At 36.9% G+C, this 20068-nt stretch overlaps 3 protein-coding genes across 3 annotated transcripts; 1 reads left to right on the forward strand and 2 right to left on the reverse strand.

Annotated features, from left to right (window-relative positions):
* Positions 1–1735: 1735 nt before the first annotated feature.
* LOC130724500 (uncharacterized) lies at positions 1736–4893 on the forward strand. Its single transcript, XM_057575737.1, has 5 exons — positions 1736–1984; positions 2140–2360; positions 3494–3733; positions 3979–4127; positions 4383–4893. Exons 1-5 carry the CDS (start codon positions 1907–1909, stop codon positions 4574–4576), a joined length of 882 nt encoding a protein of 293 aa, XP_057431720.1. The 5' UTR covers positions 1736–1906; the 3' UTR covers positions 4577–4893.
* Positions 4894–6103: 1210 nt separating this feature from the next.
* On the reverse strand, positions 6104–11346 carry LOC130722292 (uncharacterized). Its single transcript, XM_057572976.1, has 5 exons — positions 10702–11346; positions 10224–10327; positions 9522–9698; positions 6938–8982; positions 6104–6445 (listed from the first exon to the last, which is right to left on the reverse strand). The coding sequence occupies exons 1-5, from the start codon at positions 10902–10904 to the stop codon at positions 6296–6298; spliced, it is 2679 nt and encodes an 892-aa protein (XP_057428959.1). The 5' UTR covers positions 10905–11346; the 3' UTR covers positions 6104–6295.
* Positions 11347–16749: 5403 nt separating this feature from the next.
* On the reverse strand, positions 16750–20068 carry LOC130722285 (uncharacterized). The gene is made up of 5 exons (XM_057572970.1): positions 19928–20068; positions 19350–19770; positions 19118–19267; positions 17723–18037; positions 16750–17366 (listed from the first exon to the last, which is right to left on the reverse strand). Exons 2-5 carry the CDS (start codon positions 19764–19766, stop codon positions 16956–16958), a joined length of 1293 nt encoding a protein of 430 aa, XP_057428953.1. The 5' UTR covers positions 19767–19770; positions 19928–20068; the 3' UTR covers positions 16750–16955.

Raw genomic sequence — 20068 nt, forward strand, 5'->3', positions numbered from 1 at the left:
GCCTCATACGACATACCAAACGAACCCTTAATTTTTTTTAACCATATATATCACCAAATGAGGCAATCCTATTTGATCTAATAGTGCCCATTAAAGTGGTTATACTAGAAAGCTCATTGTTGGGAAAACTTTGCCATTTTGAAAAACATACTAGTTATATATTGTTTTTTCTAATTTCTTTTAAGCCATTGTACTCACTTTTGAATGAATACTTGGTAAATTGGTTTGGAGGATGTTGCAGGATCGAGAATGTATTTAGGTCTAGTTGCTAAAGAGCACCTATTAGAAGGATACACAATACTTGAAGTGTAAAATTAAAGGATATCATACATTTGATGCAACATCGTTAGAGCTTAAGACCACTAAGGGATGGTTTTTCTTTCATGTTGTAACAAGGAGATTCGTCCCTTTGGTGTCAAATTTGGCTTGACTTTGGAGCCCTCTATCATTTTGTGTCTTTTGTCCACATCAGTATACTGAGCTTCAGGTGAAGGATATTTAGATAGTGGTGGAATTGGCTAGGTATCTAGATTGTTGTTCCTTAAAGAAATTTAGACGTTGCTCGTTGAGATTTCAAGGCCAAATGGACAAGCTTATGATGATGTTTGGAGATGGAACTTATCGCTAGATGGGTATTATACTATTATTCTACGACATCTATTTATGCTCGCTTGGATTCTCATTTTAGGAATTCAATTGCGCATTTGTTGTGTATGATGTGGAAACTTTATGATTCAGAAAAGTACAAATGTATCCTTTGGCTGATTTTGCACCGAGTGGTTCCCTTAAACGTTCATTGATTGTGTTGTAATGTCGGTTAGTGCAACTTGTACGGGTTGCTCCCATCCTTCGGAAGATAGCCTTCATTGTTTGAAGGATTGCACCCACTCTAAAGAGCATGCATCATACATGGTTGCAATTTATTTCCAATGTTATTTACTCTTAACACCAGGATCATATATGGCTACCAATAATGATGAGTAGTATAATGCTTCAACCTATATGCCTTTTGACACCATGAAATCTACCAACATCTTGCGGGTTTTTTCTCCTCTCTTGGCATCTGCACCTCTGTCAGGTTGAACTTTGGGGCATCCTCAAAGGCCTTCAGTTAGCTTCTTCTTGTCGATTGAATGAGGTCTTGGTTTAAATGGACTCAAAAACTGCTCATGATCTCATTACTGTTCGATGTTCCCACTCTCACCCTTGTATAGACCTCGTAAATGACATTCAATACTTAGCTTCCTCGGACTGGACTATCTCCTTTCATCATATTTACCGCGAAGCTAATCGTTGTGCGGACAATCTAGCGCGCCTTGGACACTCCTCCCCCGGAGAGGATTTTGATTCTGTTCATGTTCCTAACTCTTTGTATCCCCTTTTAAGGGATGATGTAATTGGGGTAGCTATACCCAAACTAGTGGTGTAATCTTGTTTCTTTGGGCTTTGCCCCCTTTATTATAAAAAAAAAGGGTGATTCCACTAAAAAAAAATATGTGCAATTGTAACGTTATTTAATTTGTTAAAATCTCATATACTTTTTGGTTATCCTTGGAATTTTTTTCTGATATTTTTATTTTTTTGAGAAAAATAAGATTAAGTAAAAAATTTCTACTTCCGAGAGAACAACAAAGGAAAAACAAAATGAGGAAACATATGGAAATGAAATCTGACATGTCATATAGTGATTGGTTAGTGCCACGAATCAACGCAATTCATCATCATTACTTCCCCAGGAAAGAAAAAACAAAACAATCTCTCTATTCTGATTCTGAATCGATTTTCATTCATTCAGCGTTGAATCACAAAACCTCCAAAATTCTCAGTTTCTCACATTCTCGAAAGTGTTCTTCAACTTTCGAGCTGAGCAAATCTCTCACTTTGGCAGATCCCTCTCTCCATTCCAATGGCGGCACAAATCCCTCCTCAAACGGCACCGTCTAGCTCTCAACCTCCTCACAATTCTCCCCCAGATCCATCCCAGGTATCTTCCTTTCGCAATTTCACTTCAATTCATCGAATTCACATCATTCTAACTCAAACTAGGGTTTCAATTTTTCATGGGTCGTTGTTGTTTGATTTATTACCTGATATCTCAGATTTTGTGATGATGAATTTTTGTGGGTTTTGTTGTTTCAGGTTCCGGGTTTTTACAATTCACCCCAAATTCCTGGTGGGTATTATCAGATGTTTCCTGCTGGAATATATCCTGCGCTAGTTCCAGGGTTAGCCCCGCCGCAAATTGATGAACATGTGAACCGTGGAGCTGGGATTTATGCTGTTCCTGTTAATCCATATGATAGGAATGTTACTGGATTTCCTTACAACACTCTCATTCCGCTGACTTACCGGACACCCACGTAAGTCGTCGCCAATTGTTTTGTTAGGATGATATTGAAATGTATGTGAATCAGTGTTGACAAATAGCGGTTATAGCTAGCGTTTTTTTGGCTTACCGCTACTCCACTATTACCCGCCACTTTTTCCCGCTTTAAGAGGCTGGAAATAGCGGATTTTTGGCTTACCGCTATAGTCCGCGATTAACAACACTGATGTGAATTTGCTACTTATTATTTTGAAATGTAAGCCCATTTTGTAACATGATATATTGGTAATTAATGAGCATGTTCGTCGTGTTTTGTTTCTAGTACTAGTATACCCTTTTGGCGAGCTATAATAGTTCTAGGTCTTGCAATGTCAACATGGTTAGGACTTTGTCATGCAGTAGTTGTTATATTTCCGCTTAAGTTTGAATCGTGAGGAAATTGCAACTGGCTAGCAATATAAGGAAGGAGTTTGCCTTGCAGTAGTTGTTATATTTCCACTTAGTTACGGTTAATAGGTTCCAGCATTTGACAGGGAGAACAAAGTTGTATTTTATAGAAAGAATGCTATGGAACTACATTGAATTCCTAGGATATTCGAGAGATCCATGGCTCTCACAAGTTTCCGTTACGATGATCCCAAAGATGAAGTTCTTCTCCACCTCTACTATAATTTATTAGGTTATTAAACGATTATAGATCAGCCTGACATGGTATATTATCATGTACATATAGAAAGCTTATAAAAAAAATGTACATATAGAAAAGTTGAATCCTTGTTGTTGTTCATATTTGCTCTTGGATTCAGCATATACGCATTTGAGGAAAATCAGACCTGATTCTGATTTCCTGGAAACATGAATTAACACTTGGGCTAGGGGTAACTCATGGAGTTATATGCTCCTTCATCAATAGTTGTTTCCCTGTGTGCTTTTGAAGTTATCAGTAGGTTGCATGTTTGATGTTGCATTTTTTCTTTTCCGCCTGTTTAACTTCTTGTTTAAATCTTATGCAAAGCTGTTCTCAAGGAAAGAAACAAGAGGTCATTTGAACCAAGATAGTAACTATTTTGTCGATGAAAAATTCTATTTTTAAATTATTTAGTTTTGTGGACGTATATGTTTGTTAATATGTGTAGTTTTTTTTAACTGAATGGGCACTATTTACAGTAGGCGGAGTTCTGAAGCTGCTGCAGCAAGTGAAAATCAGGGACAAGCAGGACAGCAACAGCATCCTCAACAGCAGCAGCCTGCACCTCAGAGACAAGTTGTTGTTAGGAGATTTCAGATTGCATTTCAAATTGATTTGCTGCTTATGTTGAAGCTGGCAGCTGTAATCTTTTTGTTCAACCAAGATGGGTCAAGGCAGCGGCTTGTTGTGCTTGTGTTATTTGCTGCTCTTGTATATTTGTAAGTACTCACTTTTTTCTTAATGTGTCTGCATGCTAGTTCTACCATATGTGATCATTAGGTTTTAGCACTTAAACTGCTGGAGTGCTTGTGATATAGATCCCCCCTCCCATCTTATATTTTGGTTATTTAATTTTTATTTACTTGGTATCAATATCAGTGCCGTGCGACATTGCTGAACTCAGTAGTGGTTGGTTAGGTTGTGAATGGAAGGTGTAGTATTTACCAATTGAAATGTTTTGCAGATACCAAACTGGAGCCTTGACACCAATTATAAGATGGCTTTCGCAAGGTATGCAGAGAGCAGCAGCACCCCCTCATCCACCAAGACCTGCACCCAGGGCTGAAAATGTTCCTGCTGCCAGGCAGGAGGGTGACAACGCTGCTCCAGCAGGTATTGTTTGCGTACATTTTATGCATATTAAATTTTGCATGTGCTTGTTTTGGGGAAAATTTGTGATAGAGCAGATGCAATTTATGATGTAATTTGGGAACCCATCTGTTTCTTGGAAGCTGATGAGGTTTATTTCTTAATTTTCTTTTGGGTTGAATTTCATTTGTCTGATACAATGATTCTGTAAGCATCAATTTTAAGTTTGTATCACTTATTGTCTCATGCTTACCTTTGTTCATTATTAACTTTTGGCAGAGGCTCAACCTGCAGCCGAGAATGGGAACCAGCCACCTAATGACGCAGACCAGGCAATTGGGAATGAAAATGTGGGAGAACCCGGTAGAGGCAATGGTGGAAACCAGTGGTGGGGAATTGTGAAGGAGATCCAGATGATTGTCTTTGGATTTATCACTTCCCTTCTCCCTGGGTTCCACAACCATATGGATTGACATATGGGAGCATGTCAGAGAATGGAACAGTTTCCTGAAATAAAATGTATAGCAACAGAAGTTTCAAGTGTCATAACTAATCATACATAGTTAGAGGCAACTGTAATCCAGCGAAAAACTAGTATGGTGCAACTATAGGGTGCCATTTTTGTATCTTTACTTGGATTGTGGATACAACAGTTTTTGTGGCTTCCAGGGCACAGGGTAATATTTTCTACAACATAGGGGTTTTAGTTTTTTCTTCTTTTCTGGTATCTGTGTATGATTGCAATATTTGATGACTTGTTTCTTTTCAAACTCCGTATGATCTTTCAAAACGACTGATGCTTCCCTCCAAAATTTCTTTAGCTCATTCAATTGTTAGGAGTTGTTCGGACGCAAACATGCAGAACTGGCCTTCAGTTATGATTCATAAGCTATGATTGTGTGCCGTAATTTGTTGATTCATGCAATTATTTTCTGCAAAACATGAACCATTGTGCCACTTGCATCCTTTGACTCCAAAAAACAGAAACTTTACCATGCCCCTCCATAGTGCGGCTGCTACCATCCCATTATTGATCTATAAGTGATTGCTTAGTGTAAAGAATGTCATGTTATGCCAGAAAAGAATGAGTTTCAAAACTTTCATCTTAGTTATTAACAATGAGAGGGCAGTTTACTCAACCCTTTAAATTAGAGAGCATGGAGGAGCTTAAAAAAAAACTAGATTTCTGAAAATTATTCATCAGACAGTTGCAGTGATCTGGTCCTATAAAGACCATGTGACTGAAGTAAGCACAAGGAGCATCCAAAATTCATTCTCTTTGCTTCTGTTCACCATAATCTTAACTCGCTGGATTTTCTACCGTGTATCTAAACATGACCATAGATTTAAAGCCCACAATCTCTAGATAAGTTTTTGCAGGTGTTTTTATATATGGTTATGAACCCAGTCCATTCTAATGGAGTTATGGCTAGCATGTTGCCAACCTAAGCTCTTTTTTTAAGGACAGTAGTGAAATCAAACTAACCAAACATCAACTTTTTTTGCGAAATCAAGTTGGGACCTTGTGAACTTCCCAACTTGATTTTGGAGGCTTAAATCATCCACATCAACAAATTGTTATTTCACTTTTGTGCGAGATTTTGGAGGCTTAAATCATCCACATCAACAAATTGTTATTTCACTTTTGTGCGATTGAAATTCATGTTAACGGATCTCCAGACTCAGTAAAATATTTTTATTGAACCAAAAAAAGTAAAATATGTTTCGATCTTCCTTCATATCTCTCAATAACCTAGTTGTTCTCAATCATGGTCTATTTTGCCTTCTAGTATGGTTCAATGCTTACTTAGGAATTCATAGTGGAAGCCATCTTATTTAGTAAAATGTAATTCAAGTGATTCATAGATGTTTGGTGGTACATTCAACTATTTTGAAGAGATTGTAGTCTGTGTGAATTTATGAGTGTCAGTTGTCATAATTCACTTAGCTCAGGCAAGCAACACAAGCATCACTTTAAAATGCGATGGCAAATAAATAAATAAATGGAAGGCATGGTTTGCAAGAAGCAAACCATAATCATAAATTGATAGTCATAATTTATTTATGTAACCCGGATACATATATTTACATATTTCTCCCTCTAAATATCTTCAAAACTTTGGTGGAGTGCAGCAGAAGAAAATCAATTTATTCCCACTAATTACAAAATCTATGTACATGATCAATACAACTCACATTTCCGACAAAAGATTGCTAATTTTCCGAAGCTCCTTGAGAGCTGTCACGGCAGTAACCTGGCCTTTGCCAACAAGAACATTCTTAGATAAGTTCTCCATTGAGGCTCCCTGTCCCCGGTCTTGTTGGAAAACAGATTCAATCACCTGCACCACAAACAGTCATTGAGATAACAAGTATGAAACCAGGGTAAAGGGGTCTTATCAGCTTTGAGGTCTACATCATTTCATAGAAAACCAAGGAGAAAATGAAGCACAGAAATAAATAAATAAATTGTACATATTTTATTTCACGTTTGGGAGCCTCAAAATAAATTTTCATTGACCATAATCACTTTTAGGTGGTTACTGAGATGTTTGGATATTGACTTCGAGAATTAATTTTAGTCCCAAAATCAATTCTGTAGAGAAGCTTCTGCAGTAGACAATCAATTGTGGGATTTCATAACAAGATTTCACAATATCACCCTATTGAAATCACTTTTCCCATCAACGTATCCAAACACATTTCACTTTCAACTCACTTTTACCGTAATTAATTTAACCAAAATAAATTATATCCAAAATCGATTTTGACATGCTGATACAAACGCGCACTTAATATGTGTCAATGAAGAGTGGCAGTGGAAAGAGCTTTACCTGAATATGGTCAAGCATAGACTGCCCAAGATTCTTCAAAGTTCCCATCACATTCTGGTCCACAGATTCTCCTCCATAGCTAACAGAACTACAATGACCATTAGATGTAGATGAGGCCGGCGCGGGTCTATTACTTTGGCTGCTAGAACTGTTGGTAGGTTTTGTAGCCTCAGCAGCACCTCCTACTTTCTCAGAGATAACGTCAGCATTATTCCGTCCAAACTTCCAAAGCCACTGGAATTTATTTTGTTTTCTCTCTTTAGGATGTGTGACTGAATTTCCTGAATCATCATTATTGCACGTCTGAGGTGTGTTCTCAGGAGGACCAGAGATTGGAGATGGTGAATTATTTGGACCATTATCTGAAATTTCATTGCATTGAGGATTTCCTGCATCATCATTATTGCACCCTGATTTTGTAGCCTCATTATTGGAACTGGCTTCTGAAATTTCATGGCATCCTGGATTTCCTGCATCGTCATTATTGCACCCTGATGCCTGAGGTATGCTCTCAGGAGGATGAGAGATTGGAAGCAGTGAATCATTAGGACTGGTATCTGAAGTTTCACTGCATTCACCAAGGGATAAATTTGACCCAACACTACTTTTCTCTAAGGTAATTTCATGATCATTGGCCTCATTAGGAGGACTAGTCGGGTCAAAATATGTAGATGAATCAGAATTCCCACTGGGACTTCTATCATCAGATGAGTAATTGTTGTCACCATTACAGCCATCACCTTGCTCCTCTACTTCAACTGCTTCAGAAAGATTATCTTGCTGGCCTAGGGTTTCAGGACCCTGTAATTTTTCTGTATCTTCCTCCGAGCCAAGTGCCTTACAAAGATCTTTTAACAGACTGCGCCTAACAGATACCTTAGGTTCCTTTTTTCCATTCTGAATCCTAGATGGAGATGGATCAGACTCTGTTCTTCTTAAACTGAACTTTACCTTTTCTGTCCATCCCTTCTTCCGAGTTGGAACCTGATTTTCTGCACCATCTTTCTTAAGCTCTTCATCCTTGTGGGCAACTCTCCACTTTTCTTCCCAGTAGCTATCAGGTACCACGTTCAGAGGAGTTTTTGGAGAGACAGATTCAGATGGAAAGGTCACGGGTCTTGTAGACATAAACTTACTTTGGTGATGAGACCCTACAAACAAAAGCGACGAGGACGAAATATCAACACTTAATGCAAGGTCCTGCAATGATTTAGCCTTCTCCAGTAGTTTTTCAATATCAATGTTTTCAGGGAAGTTTAGTAATCTCTGGAGACAGGTTGTAGGGTTTTCAGCTGCAAGTAGTGAAGATCTCAAATGAAGTAACATTGCTACAGCCATAGCTGAGATAAATGCTCCACGAGGTGAATTTAAGATCCCAAACCCACATTCTATGTTATCATCTGCACTTCTTTCTTTTTTGCTATTATCCGATGCGAAAATCTCATCCCAGACGAGCAAGAGGTTGTCAAGTGAAAATTCCCGTCCAAATAAAACTCGCAACCATCGGAGAGAAAAGTACTGAGGTTCAACCCCAAGGTCAAAAAGATGGCTATGCAGAGATGAATCCACAACAGACAACAAATGATACAATGCAGTAGAGGCTTCAATAACTGGAGGAAGGCCAGTATGGGACCCAGCTACAGGGGAGGAAGAGAAGAAATCCGCCATTGCAACTGAACCATGGTACCCCTTCATTAAAGCATCAAACATACAGTAACCATCATGTTCCATGAATTTCTCAGATAAAACGATGCCCAGTTCACCTTCAGCTCCATATGCATCACTTAGCAATACAATAGTCCTTATCTCAGGATCAAGTTCATCAAGACTATTGACTTTCATTGCATTTCCACAGGAGCCAATTTCATTCTCTACCTGGTCTGGATATTTCATAAAATCGAAACTGTAAGCAAGATCATTCTCTTGGCATAGAAGGCCATCAAATCTGTCTGTGAATTGATCTTCATAAAGCTTCCGAACTTCTGAAAGACGCTCCAAATCAACTTGGAGAACATAAAGCAGAGGAGCAAGTAATTCATGCATTCCTATAAAATAAGTGGATGAAAGAAATCAATTAATGTTGAGTCAACTATTTCCATAGCATATAATGCTAAAGTAAAACTAGCTATCTGAAAGCCAGGAAGCCAAACTGATAAAATTTACATTTTACCACATATTACGTTTCTCAATAATTTTATCACTTGATTTCGAGTCCTCTTTTTGTTATCATTGTCATTTGAGTAACACATGAATCTGACAATATACACAAGATTGAAACATGTCTTTACAGGGTTAAGGATTTGTTGGCAATACAGAATATAGGATATAAAATTTATAAACCAAACCCATTGTTCATTGCGTAGAGGTATTTATGTATTCCTTAAATGTTTGAACAGGATATCAAAAACAGTTTAGGCATATAATGGTATTCTTTTGAATGGTGTAGAAATCAGACACACAGCAAACAAAAATGCGTGTTCAAAGAAAAGACATGATACCCAAAAATGAGAAAACATAAGAAAATGGAGGTAAATTTTATTACGATTGACATATTGTGACAAAATTACTTGGCCGAGATATTTACCTTGTCTATAACCACATTCTGGGTGCCTGAGACACCATAGTAATAAAATTCGTCTCAACATGCCTTGGCATCCCGGTGTCTGGAAATAACTGCCATGTTCTGGGTATAAGCGTGACAAATCCTGATCAACCATTCTCTCCAGCTCTGCATTGCGAAAAAAGCGACTCCATGTACTATCTGCATATAAGGCCATATGATACTATCACAAATAAATTTACTAATGCCGGCAAGAGATAGAGAGGGATAACCACTAAGAATCTAAATGACAGAATTCCAACACAAGGACAACATATTCAACAATTTTCTTCTTATTTGTCCGCTGCTTTTTTACCATAACCATTAGTTAATTACCAGTAATTCTTAGCTTCATTTTCTGATTGATTGAATTTTCCTTAAATAGGCAGGAAGAATGGGTAATATTCCTCAAGAACAAATGAGGTTTCCATATACAAGTTCTTTGAAAAAAAACAATAGGTATATAAGCTGGAAACAACTAATTATATACCACGTAATGAGTCTCTATTCAAGCCAACTGATGAAAAGTTGAAGATAGTGTGTACTAGCAGTTTAGATATGTACTATGCTCTTTACTTTGCAGAAATTTTGGAAACTAGGAAACTATATTGGCAGAACCACAGATCTGAAACTAGAAAATATCTGCATCTAAGATGCTAGAATGGAGTGAAAAAAACTAGGATTTACCTGGATTTTGTGAAAGTGGATTGTCCACGACAGCATTAGGTGAATTAGTTCCATCCTTTCGAACATGTGGTTCAACAAGGAGGCGCCTTCTCAAACTAGCATACCTGATAAGACAAAACACAGTTTTCTATTACTATCCAAATAGGCAAAAAAATGCAAAATTTGCAGAAAATTCTAGAGTGCAATTATAACAAATATCAAAATCATATGTATCAAACAAGAAACAACTCATCTTAAAAATGCCAGGCAAACACTAAATTCATAAATTATACAACCAATCCTTAGTGGCAGAAAAAAATAAACATCTTAAACAACATCTTTCATTTTCCACCAATGATAGATGCTGACACAGAAGAAGATAAACAAGTAACTGTAGATGCAATCTTAAACATCTTTATGGCTTTAAGGAAATTAACACCATGATTAAAACAAAATTAAAAACACAAAAAACATGATTATGACTTATGAGCTAATTTACCTCCTTCTACAATCAGCAGTGACCCGACGAAGAACATCAATGGAAGCTGAAGACGCAGACGGCAACACCCCAAGATTTATACGCCACTGGAAGCCTCTAAGATCACCGAATCGCCGATTCTCCGGCGCCGATCTCGGAGGAACAGAGTCAGAGCTCGAAGGAGACGGTAACAATGGATCCACCAGAGAAGGAGGCATGACCATGCAGCAATTCCTCACCAACCCAGATGCTAAAACTCGACACAAATCCAGAAAAACACAAACTTTCTAGAAGAAGAAGAAGAAAATCAACAAAATTTGACAAAACTCTGAAGTTAAAAGAGGAATAAAAAAACCCTAACTTTACTTGATTTCTCTCTCTGGGAAGGTAAGAAGAAGCTCAATTGAGCTTGGAGTAAGAACAAGGTGATGAATTTATGAGGAAAAATGAATTGGGGTGGCTTAATTTTTTCTCAATGATTTTTGCAGTTGTGTGTTTTTCTCTTCATGTTCTTTCAAGCTTCATTGTGATGATGAATTGTTTTAGAGAGAGAGAGAGAGAATAATGAGTTTGTTTTGTGAACAGAAAAAGGGAAATGAAGATGGAGAAAAAATGAAAAGAAGGTAGGTATGTGATTGTGCTTCTGTGTGTATGTGCTTGACTTGTTGGAATGGAAGGTATGGTGAGTTGTCTCATTCTACAAAATTTCCACATCATTTTGAGGCCTTTTCCTTTCTTTATCTTCTTAATTCTTATTATTTGTCTTTGAAAAAAATTGATTAATCAAATGGCTATTGTGTGTGGTGACTGGTTGGTTAGAATTGCCAATCATTTTGTGTCACTTTTTGTTCAATAGTGGCTACTAGTTCTTTATAATTTTGGTCACTTGTCTTGTATTTGCTTCTAATTTCACAGCTGTTTCTTAAAGGACAAAATCTATGATGTAGATATAAATTTTTAAGTGAATTCAATATATGGATATTTGCCAGTTAGGATTCAGATTTAATTTTTGATACAGGTTTTTGGTTTACATTTATTCATGGTCCCCTGCAATAACTTCAAGTTCAAGAGAGTTCTTTTTTTCTTCTTCTTTTTTTTTTTTTTTTGGTTAAAAGGAGGGATTACAACCCAAAGCGAAAAGACTACACGCGAGTAGCGCGCGGGAGAGAACCTCCCATTACATCAAAAAGAAGAAGGTTGGACACCCTGGGGGGAGGATAATCCAAAATATGGATACCGAAATCGAGATCATGCGCCATATTAGCGAGTTCATCAGCCACACTATTAGCCTCTCTACAAGCATGAACACATTGGAAGTCCCAATCTCTGTCCTTCCACTGTCGAATTTGAGAAATCATCCCACCATAAGGATGCAGAACATCACTACCTTCATTGATGAGCTTCACAGCCACACTAGAATCACTTTCCACCACTAAACGCGGCACACCCCGATCCCAAGCAAGCTGAATGACTGAAAATATCCCCCACAGCTCAGCCCACAACACGTTGGAAGTTCCCAAGTTTCTGCAAAAGCCAAAGAGCCAACGCCCATAGCTGTCACGACACACGCCACCACACGCCGCTAAGTTCGATGTGCCTCTAACCGAGCCATCGGTATTACACTTCACCCACGCCGGTGGAGGTGGAGACCAACCAACTTGCACCGTGTGGTAACTAGCTCGACGGGGAAGAGCTGGGTTCTGCATCATATTTCTGCAATGCACATAATCCAGCTGCTGCCGTAATCCAGACGTCAGAACTTTATGCAAATCGAAAGGAACCCCCTGGAACACAAAGCACGAGCGAGAAGTCCAAATATTCCACAGGAGAAGACCAAAATCAGGAACAACACCTCCTCCTATAGGCGCTAGCAAGCTACTGCGAAGCTGCCCCAGCAACCAAGGACGGAGATCACTCGCGATAAAGGCTTGAAAAAGGTGACCAGGAACAAGTTGCTGCCAAAGAGGACGAACACAAGCACAATCTCGAAGAAGATGTATAATTGTCTCACTCTCTTCATTACAGAGGGGACAAAGAGAGTCCAAAGCCATACCCGCACGCCAGCGCCGGTAATTAACCCAAATACCATTATTAAGAACCCTCCACAGAAAATTAGCAACTTTGAACGGCCCATCCCACTTCCATATGTGATGCCACGACAACCCAGGGTTCCCCTCCACCATCCCGGGGCGCGCATCATACGCTGTATATTTAGAGTTCAATAAACAGTGTGAAATTAAGAGTTATGTAACCCTCATGTATAATCTCCAATTATTAGTCTTTCATTATATTATTTAAGATCTAATAAATCACTTAAAGACAATACTAAAACTGAACGTTAAGTGATGTTAGTCATTAAGTCTAGTCCTGAAATCTCCAATTCAATTTTTAAACTAAAAAAAATTACATGCTAAGTATATATATATATTTGGATATCTATTAGTGCATTTGACTAGCATTTAACACAATGTTGCTAAATCAAAATCATGTTTTTTTCCTAATTGCATGTGTTTGACATACTTCAAAAATTACAAGTGGATGATTTTGGCAATGATATGATAAGTTGAAATGACGTGGAGGGTAGCTGTCCATATCTTCTTTGATATATGGAAAAGTAAGCAGCACCTCCCACCAAGCCTGAGGACATGTACATGACCCAATCTCACGTTTAAATAATGATTTCGTCAAAGAATTGATGAGAGTTACGTGTCACCGGCACCCCAATCTTATCCGTTCATTCCCAAAACTCATCTTGATCATGTTTCAATCCAACGGCTACGATAATCTCTTCATAAGTTATATACCTACGTTTGTCATTAGCTGTATTAGTATTATTAATTCATATTAAAAAGAAAAATTAAGGAAGAAATTAAATGAAAATAGATATAGATGCATGCGTTCATAGAAAAATAAGAGTGAATTAATGGTGGATGCCTCATCAATCATCATGCAGGTATGAGAGGAACCAGTGGCCCCTCTCTCAACATCTAATGCAAAGTTAGTCATCATTCATTTATTCCTCTTTTTGTAACTATCCATCATGTTGCTATAATAATCAAATATCAATCAAATATAAATACAAAAAGAAAAAGAATATGTGAAGAACAGAACACGAGTCATATATCCCATGCATCTCTCAAAAATTTGGTTGGATACGGAAGCTTGCAATTAATCAATTATAATGCTACCCTGCTAGCTGGAGTGGTCCATACTCCATATTATGGCAGGACACAATTATTTTTTGTAAATATTCTCTTAAATTTGCTTATTCAAATACATGTGATATAGTTCATTACTTCATTTTCAACTGCACAATTTCTTTTCAGTTCATTGACCATTATTGTTTTTTTACATTGACCATTATTTGTATATAGTGAATTTTTATAATCATAGTCGCATGACACAATACGATTACGATATAACACATAATCAATAGAGTATTAAAATAAAAAATTAAATTAAAATTAGCAATATATACTGAGCTTGTAATCAATGCATCGATCAATAGTTATCACTTACAGACAAAGAAACAATTTACTATTTATTATTCAGGTGTTTTATTTAAGTTGATAAAAAATGCTTACCTATCTGGGTCTGACGCCACTAAACAACTATGGCTCCTAACCATTGATTTGTTTATCGAACAAAAAAAAAAAAGAATGGTAGCAAGAAGATGCTTGCATTATTTTTCTCCAATGTCTGAACGATCTATAGACATTCATTCAATTCTATTATTGATAGCGTTTGGATGCATTCAGCTAGCACATCTACAAAGTCTTATATTGTACAACCTATGATTCATATCTAAAAGTTTAATTATAACCTATAATATATACAAATTAATTACGCTTTTAATTATCATCTATTGTAATTGCGTGATTCCACTACTTAAAACGAGTGATTTTGATTTCAAAAATTTCAACATGTGAAAATTTAGTCATTCCATTAAAATCTAACGAAATTTATTAATTAAGTACATGTTTGCTTTGGCGTTATAATCAACGTAAACATATTTCACGTATTTTAATATTGCAGTAATATAAAGGTTATAATTTGTCATAGGTGGTCAGATAAATAAAATTTTAACATGTTGACTTCGTAAATTCACATTGACTTCAACATAAATCTAAACAAAAACTTATGGAACTCTCATTATATCAATTATGATGTCATAAAGAATATTCACTATGTTTTTATAAATCACTTTTTATAAAAAAAATCACACCAAATTGTTCCATGAAAAATATAATTCATAGGTTTATTTAAAAATTAGTGATTTTAACAAGCTGGGGCAGTCCGGTGGTCTCAAAAATTGACCCACACCACAAGACTAACTTATCAGAAACAGTTCTATCCGTGCAAAACGTGGAAAGCCGCCTAATTAAAGCAGTTTGGTCTCATTACTATTTGCCCCGTGTTAATGGTAATCGATTAAGAACCTTGGATAATGATTCACATAAATGAAACCATTTTAAATCATTATTTATTACTACCTCCGTTCCAAAACTATTATAGTTTTAACTTTTTTATTTTGTTTCAAAACCATTATTGTTTTACATATCCAAAACACATTATCTCATTCTCTTCCATTCATACCTTCATTTAATATTACATCACCCAAGTATCATCTCTTAATTCTACCAATCACAATTCTCACCAATTAGTTGACCAATGATTTTCATTCTCTTTCTTTCATTTAACTCATATCAAATAAGGGTATTTCCGTCAAATTATAACATCAATTAATGAATTCTTAATCTTTGTGCAAAACCCTTAAACTACAATAGTTTTGGAACGGAGGGAGAAAGTTTCTCATTAGACATGTTCTTTATAAACTTTTAAATTTTAATTGTTACTACATCTTAAGAAGTTCATTTTATATCGATGTGTATCAAAGTATACTTAGTCATGGCCCAAAACTGACATGTTTTATGTCATTGAATTGTTAGTAATAATAGTAGCATTTTGATTGACATCAGACAGGAAATTAAAATTGAACAAAGAACTTGTCATTTTCTGTTCTTGAATTGAATATATGATCTACTCGATCACACTATAATCATCTTCTGTTGAATAATAAAATCAATAAAATAAAAATAAAATGAATGGCATGACAAACCGACCATTGATTTCCAACCACAAAAGAAATCACGCTAGTGCTTAAGATTTATGTGTGGTGCATAAAATGCTTGAGATTCAAAGTGCTACCTGCGTGTAGAATGTGGAGGTAAGTCCTGCTAATTTTTAATAGCATATTTAAATCAGTTTCAACTTGGAGCTGAGGGTGGAAGAGAAGGAGGTGAGGTTAAGGTAGAGCTTGAGGGATGTGTCAATGAAGGAAAGGGTGGTACTTAGTAAAAGATGACATCGGTGACGCCATAGAGTTGGGCCTTCACGACCAAAAAAGTAAGGTTGGCGGTGGCACCGTTGGTGGTGGAGCTTTGATGACTACGCATGGTATTTTGGAGAAAAATTGTCATGCATTTACATTTTTACCCTTTTACGCTTCGTTGGTCCATTGGTTTAGCTATCTCTCTTGGCTTCCGACGAGTTTGCTTGGAGACGGATTGTCTCGAACTGTTCCAGCTATGGAAAAAACCTCCAGATGGGAGGAATTATTTAGCTACTATTCTTAACGATTGTTTCCAGTTTTGTCGCTCTTTTGATTTTATTTCCATTTCTTTTGTTCGCCGTCCTGGCAATACTGTGGCTGACTATTTGGCTAGGCATGCTTCCTCTTTCGCCGGTTGTGTGTGGATTGAGGAAGTCCCTCCTGAGGTTGAGACTTTTGTAACCGCAGACATTTTGGCTTCTATGCCCCCCGTTTAATATATTGCAGGAACTGTTCAAAAAAACACCAGTATGATAAAAGAAAAAGAATAGTAAAAGAACTATATACCGTTATACTAAACCAGGACCAAGACATCATTTCTATTAAATCAAATCCAACAACACCCCAGCAGGCAGCAGCATCATAAGGTTAATGTCTAAAAATAATTACCACAATGCAGAAGACAAATTATTTTGACTTTTTTTTTATACTAAAAACAGTCCTACTGACGAGTCAAATTGAACCCAAGCCAATCGTAAACTTTAGTCCAAATAAAGTGATGTTAATTTCATAATCACGTTCTTAATTATCCAAACAGCAAAAACATGGCTTAAATGTATGCAAATAAAAAACAATAACTCAAAAATGCTACCACTACAGGGGTTGGATAGCAATTTTTGACATCACTGCACCAAAATGGCAACCTCCAGAAGTGATCCATTTACTATCTTTTTCGCTTCCTTTGCTTCGAATCAGGAAACTTAAGAGGGACAGGAAGCGTTGCATAGGAAATTTTATTCTGGCTTAGAAATTTGCAACCCAAATCCGAATAATGTTGTCTCACGAGCAATACACTCATCCTCAGATCCTTTGATATATCTGTGTAGTCAGTTCGGAATTCATCAGAGAAAAGAGTCAGCACCAGGACATAACAAATAAGCAGATTCAACTCATCGTTAGGCAGCCTTCTTGATTCAGTAGCACCAAACATTGATGAAAATTTATAACGCAGAATGGGGGGGATTTTATGGCTCTTTGCAGAGGAAACACCCTGCATGGTGTGCTGATCTTTAAACTTTATAAGATGATTGAGGTATGAGAATATGCAAGACATCTTCTTCTTTTCCGCCTCATCCTGTAGACATGGACAGTAGATCAGGATGTAATATTGTAATAGGGGAAAACAAATCTAAAAGTATTAGACAGCCAGGATTCAGAATCAAAATTAGGCTTAAATATAGCCAGGTTTAGTATCTACCACAATAGCATAGGATTGATAATATTAACTAACTGTGCAACTTAAGCCAGGGGGAGTAAAAAATTGCTTACACAATCCCTTAAACAAGAATATTCGAATATTCATACTCAGCAAGTATAAGTAACACAAGTACAGAAAAACAAAATTTTCAAACTCATACATCTTCAAATGACCATTAATTGACAACTACGAAGTCATATTTTTAAGCAAGAAAGCTATATTAGTACAGATACCTTAATCCCCTTTAACCTTGCTATCCTGTTGGAAATAAAAGTTGGATAAGCACTGAAGTCTGCTTCCTCCCCAAGTTGCAACATATCATAAATGTCTTCAAGGTATTCCCATTCTTTTTTAGGGATGATTTTATCCAATATATAAGCCTCCTGAGGTGTAGTTGCAGAAGCATCATATGGTGGTAAATTACGAGAAACATGAACTTCTGTACTTTCAAGAGCCTCTTTGTTAACGGCAACGTCCTTAACTTTTTCACCCAGATTCTTCTGAGATTCAGGATCATCACCCTGTCTGAGAGCGTCCTTCCTTCTATTCTGCAGAATTAACCAAATTCCAAGATTAGTTTACAACAATTCCAACAAAAAGAAAGAAATTAGCTGGAGCTAGTTTAGCTATAAACAAGGGAAGACTCGCCTATAAACACAACCTTGAATGTGTTTCTGCTCTCATTCAATTGTTAATATGTAATACGATTCACATAAAATAATATTGATCTAGGAACACATGTAGCAGCTTTATCAAAGGTAAATCTTTTTGCATAGGCATGCAAATGGGTCTACATACCACAGATACTCTAATAGAGCACCCTAAATAAAAATATTCATTATTTTACTCTGTGGGTGGTCATATGAAATTGTATTTGATTAGGAAAGCATAAAGGGCGTCATAACATCCCCTCATGTTTTCACCAGGCCACAGAAAAAATCATCTTTCACCAAAAGAAAACAATCTTGTTAAATCAATGAGTATAGCAGCCCCATAGAGTTACCCTCACAACAAGCACAGTAAAAAAGAATCAACAATTTTTTTCATGCTAATGCATTTAATTTAAAGGATATACAAACTCCAAAATAGCAAATATCTCTCACAAGATATACCACACATAAATAAGAACACAATACTTTTTCTTTCAAGCAACCAGAACCAGGGAAATGAAGCTTTATCCTACTAAGAGTGTACTTGGTTGCGCTGAAAATTGCCAGGAAGAAATTTTGTAATTAACACTTGGTTGGCACGATTGGAAGTTGAGTGCTATTGATTTACAAGTGTTTGTCCAATCAATTTACACACACTGCCATAAAAGCAGTGATGAGTGAGAATCAAAACCTTTCTCCCAATAGCCTCACTCCCCTCCCTAATTCCCCCCCCCCCCCCTCAGCATACCTAAAGCAAATATGGTACGAAAAATGATAGTTTTATTATGTTAATAAGCTACTAGATTTGCGGCCTTCGGACCTACTCTCAGACTATCGCAGCACTACCATTGCAAATCTGTGTTAGCTGATATATTTCAATATATATCCATAGTCACAAAATAATATAGATTTTCACAATGAATTAAGGATGTGTTCATTAGCACAGCTAGGAAAATGATCAAACAAGTCAGAATATACCCTCTCTATGTCCCTCTTTGTTCCCAACATAGCAGTAGTCTGTCTCTGTTTCAAAGCTGAATCTGCAGGAGTCAGCTCTTCCACTGTTGAAATTGCAGGCTCCTTGTCAAGCGCTTCCAAGGCTTTAACTTTTGGCTCCAACCTGAATATCTGAAAAACACCCACAAATTAGGATGACACACTTTAGATATCCGAAAGAGCAAGATATTTTTTTCTCGTATTCACAATTTACCTTATTAGCAGCAATGGGCACAACTTTCAGAGTCTGAGCTTTCTTGTCAAAGACTCCAAGTGCATACATGGCTCGGTGTCCAGCCGCAGCCTCTCCAGTATAACTTGTTCCAACGAATTCAACCGGAGCGCCAGCAGGGCTGACCACAAGCTGAAGCCTTTTGGTCATGTTTCTGTGCCGGTAAAGTTGGAAACCAGTTGGACCAGAACTGCTGCCATAAGACTTGAGTGGATCAAAGCCAGAAGGGAAATAGCCAATAATAGGAGACGTTTTATTCGGGTTCTCAGGGACAACTTGGACCTTAGCATTAATCGTTTCAGACGAAGTATCATCCTGTTTCTTTTTGTTCTTCTTGCTTTTAATCTTCTTGGATAGTGACTCTCGCTGTGATTTCGTGTCTTCAGACTCCGAATCCATTATCCTGCACCATCATCATACATTATACATTATACATTTTACACACCCTAATATAATCTAAAAAATACTGAATGAAAATGTAGAAAAACGATTCGAGCAAGCGCAAAGAACAGAGGTCTGAATAACTCCTTCCCCTACTGAGAGTGAAATCGAAGAGATACCTGAGGCTACGGCGGTGGCTAGGTCTGCGCGGAAGTGTTGAGACTTGAGTAGAACTAACTAGGTATTTATTCACTACTGCTAATTAAAATTAAAAAAATCTAATTAATTAATTTTTAACTAATTCGACTGATAAAATAAAA

Source organism: Lotus japonicus, chromosome 6 (genome assembly GCF_012489685.1).
Source record: "Lotus japonicus ecotype B-129 chromosome 6, LjGifu_v1.2".
In the NCBI taxonomy this organism is placed as follows: Eukaryota; Viridiplantae; Streptophyta; class Magnoliopsida; order Fabales; family Fabaceae; genus Lotus; species Lotus japonicus.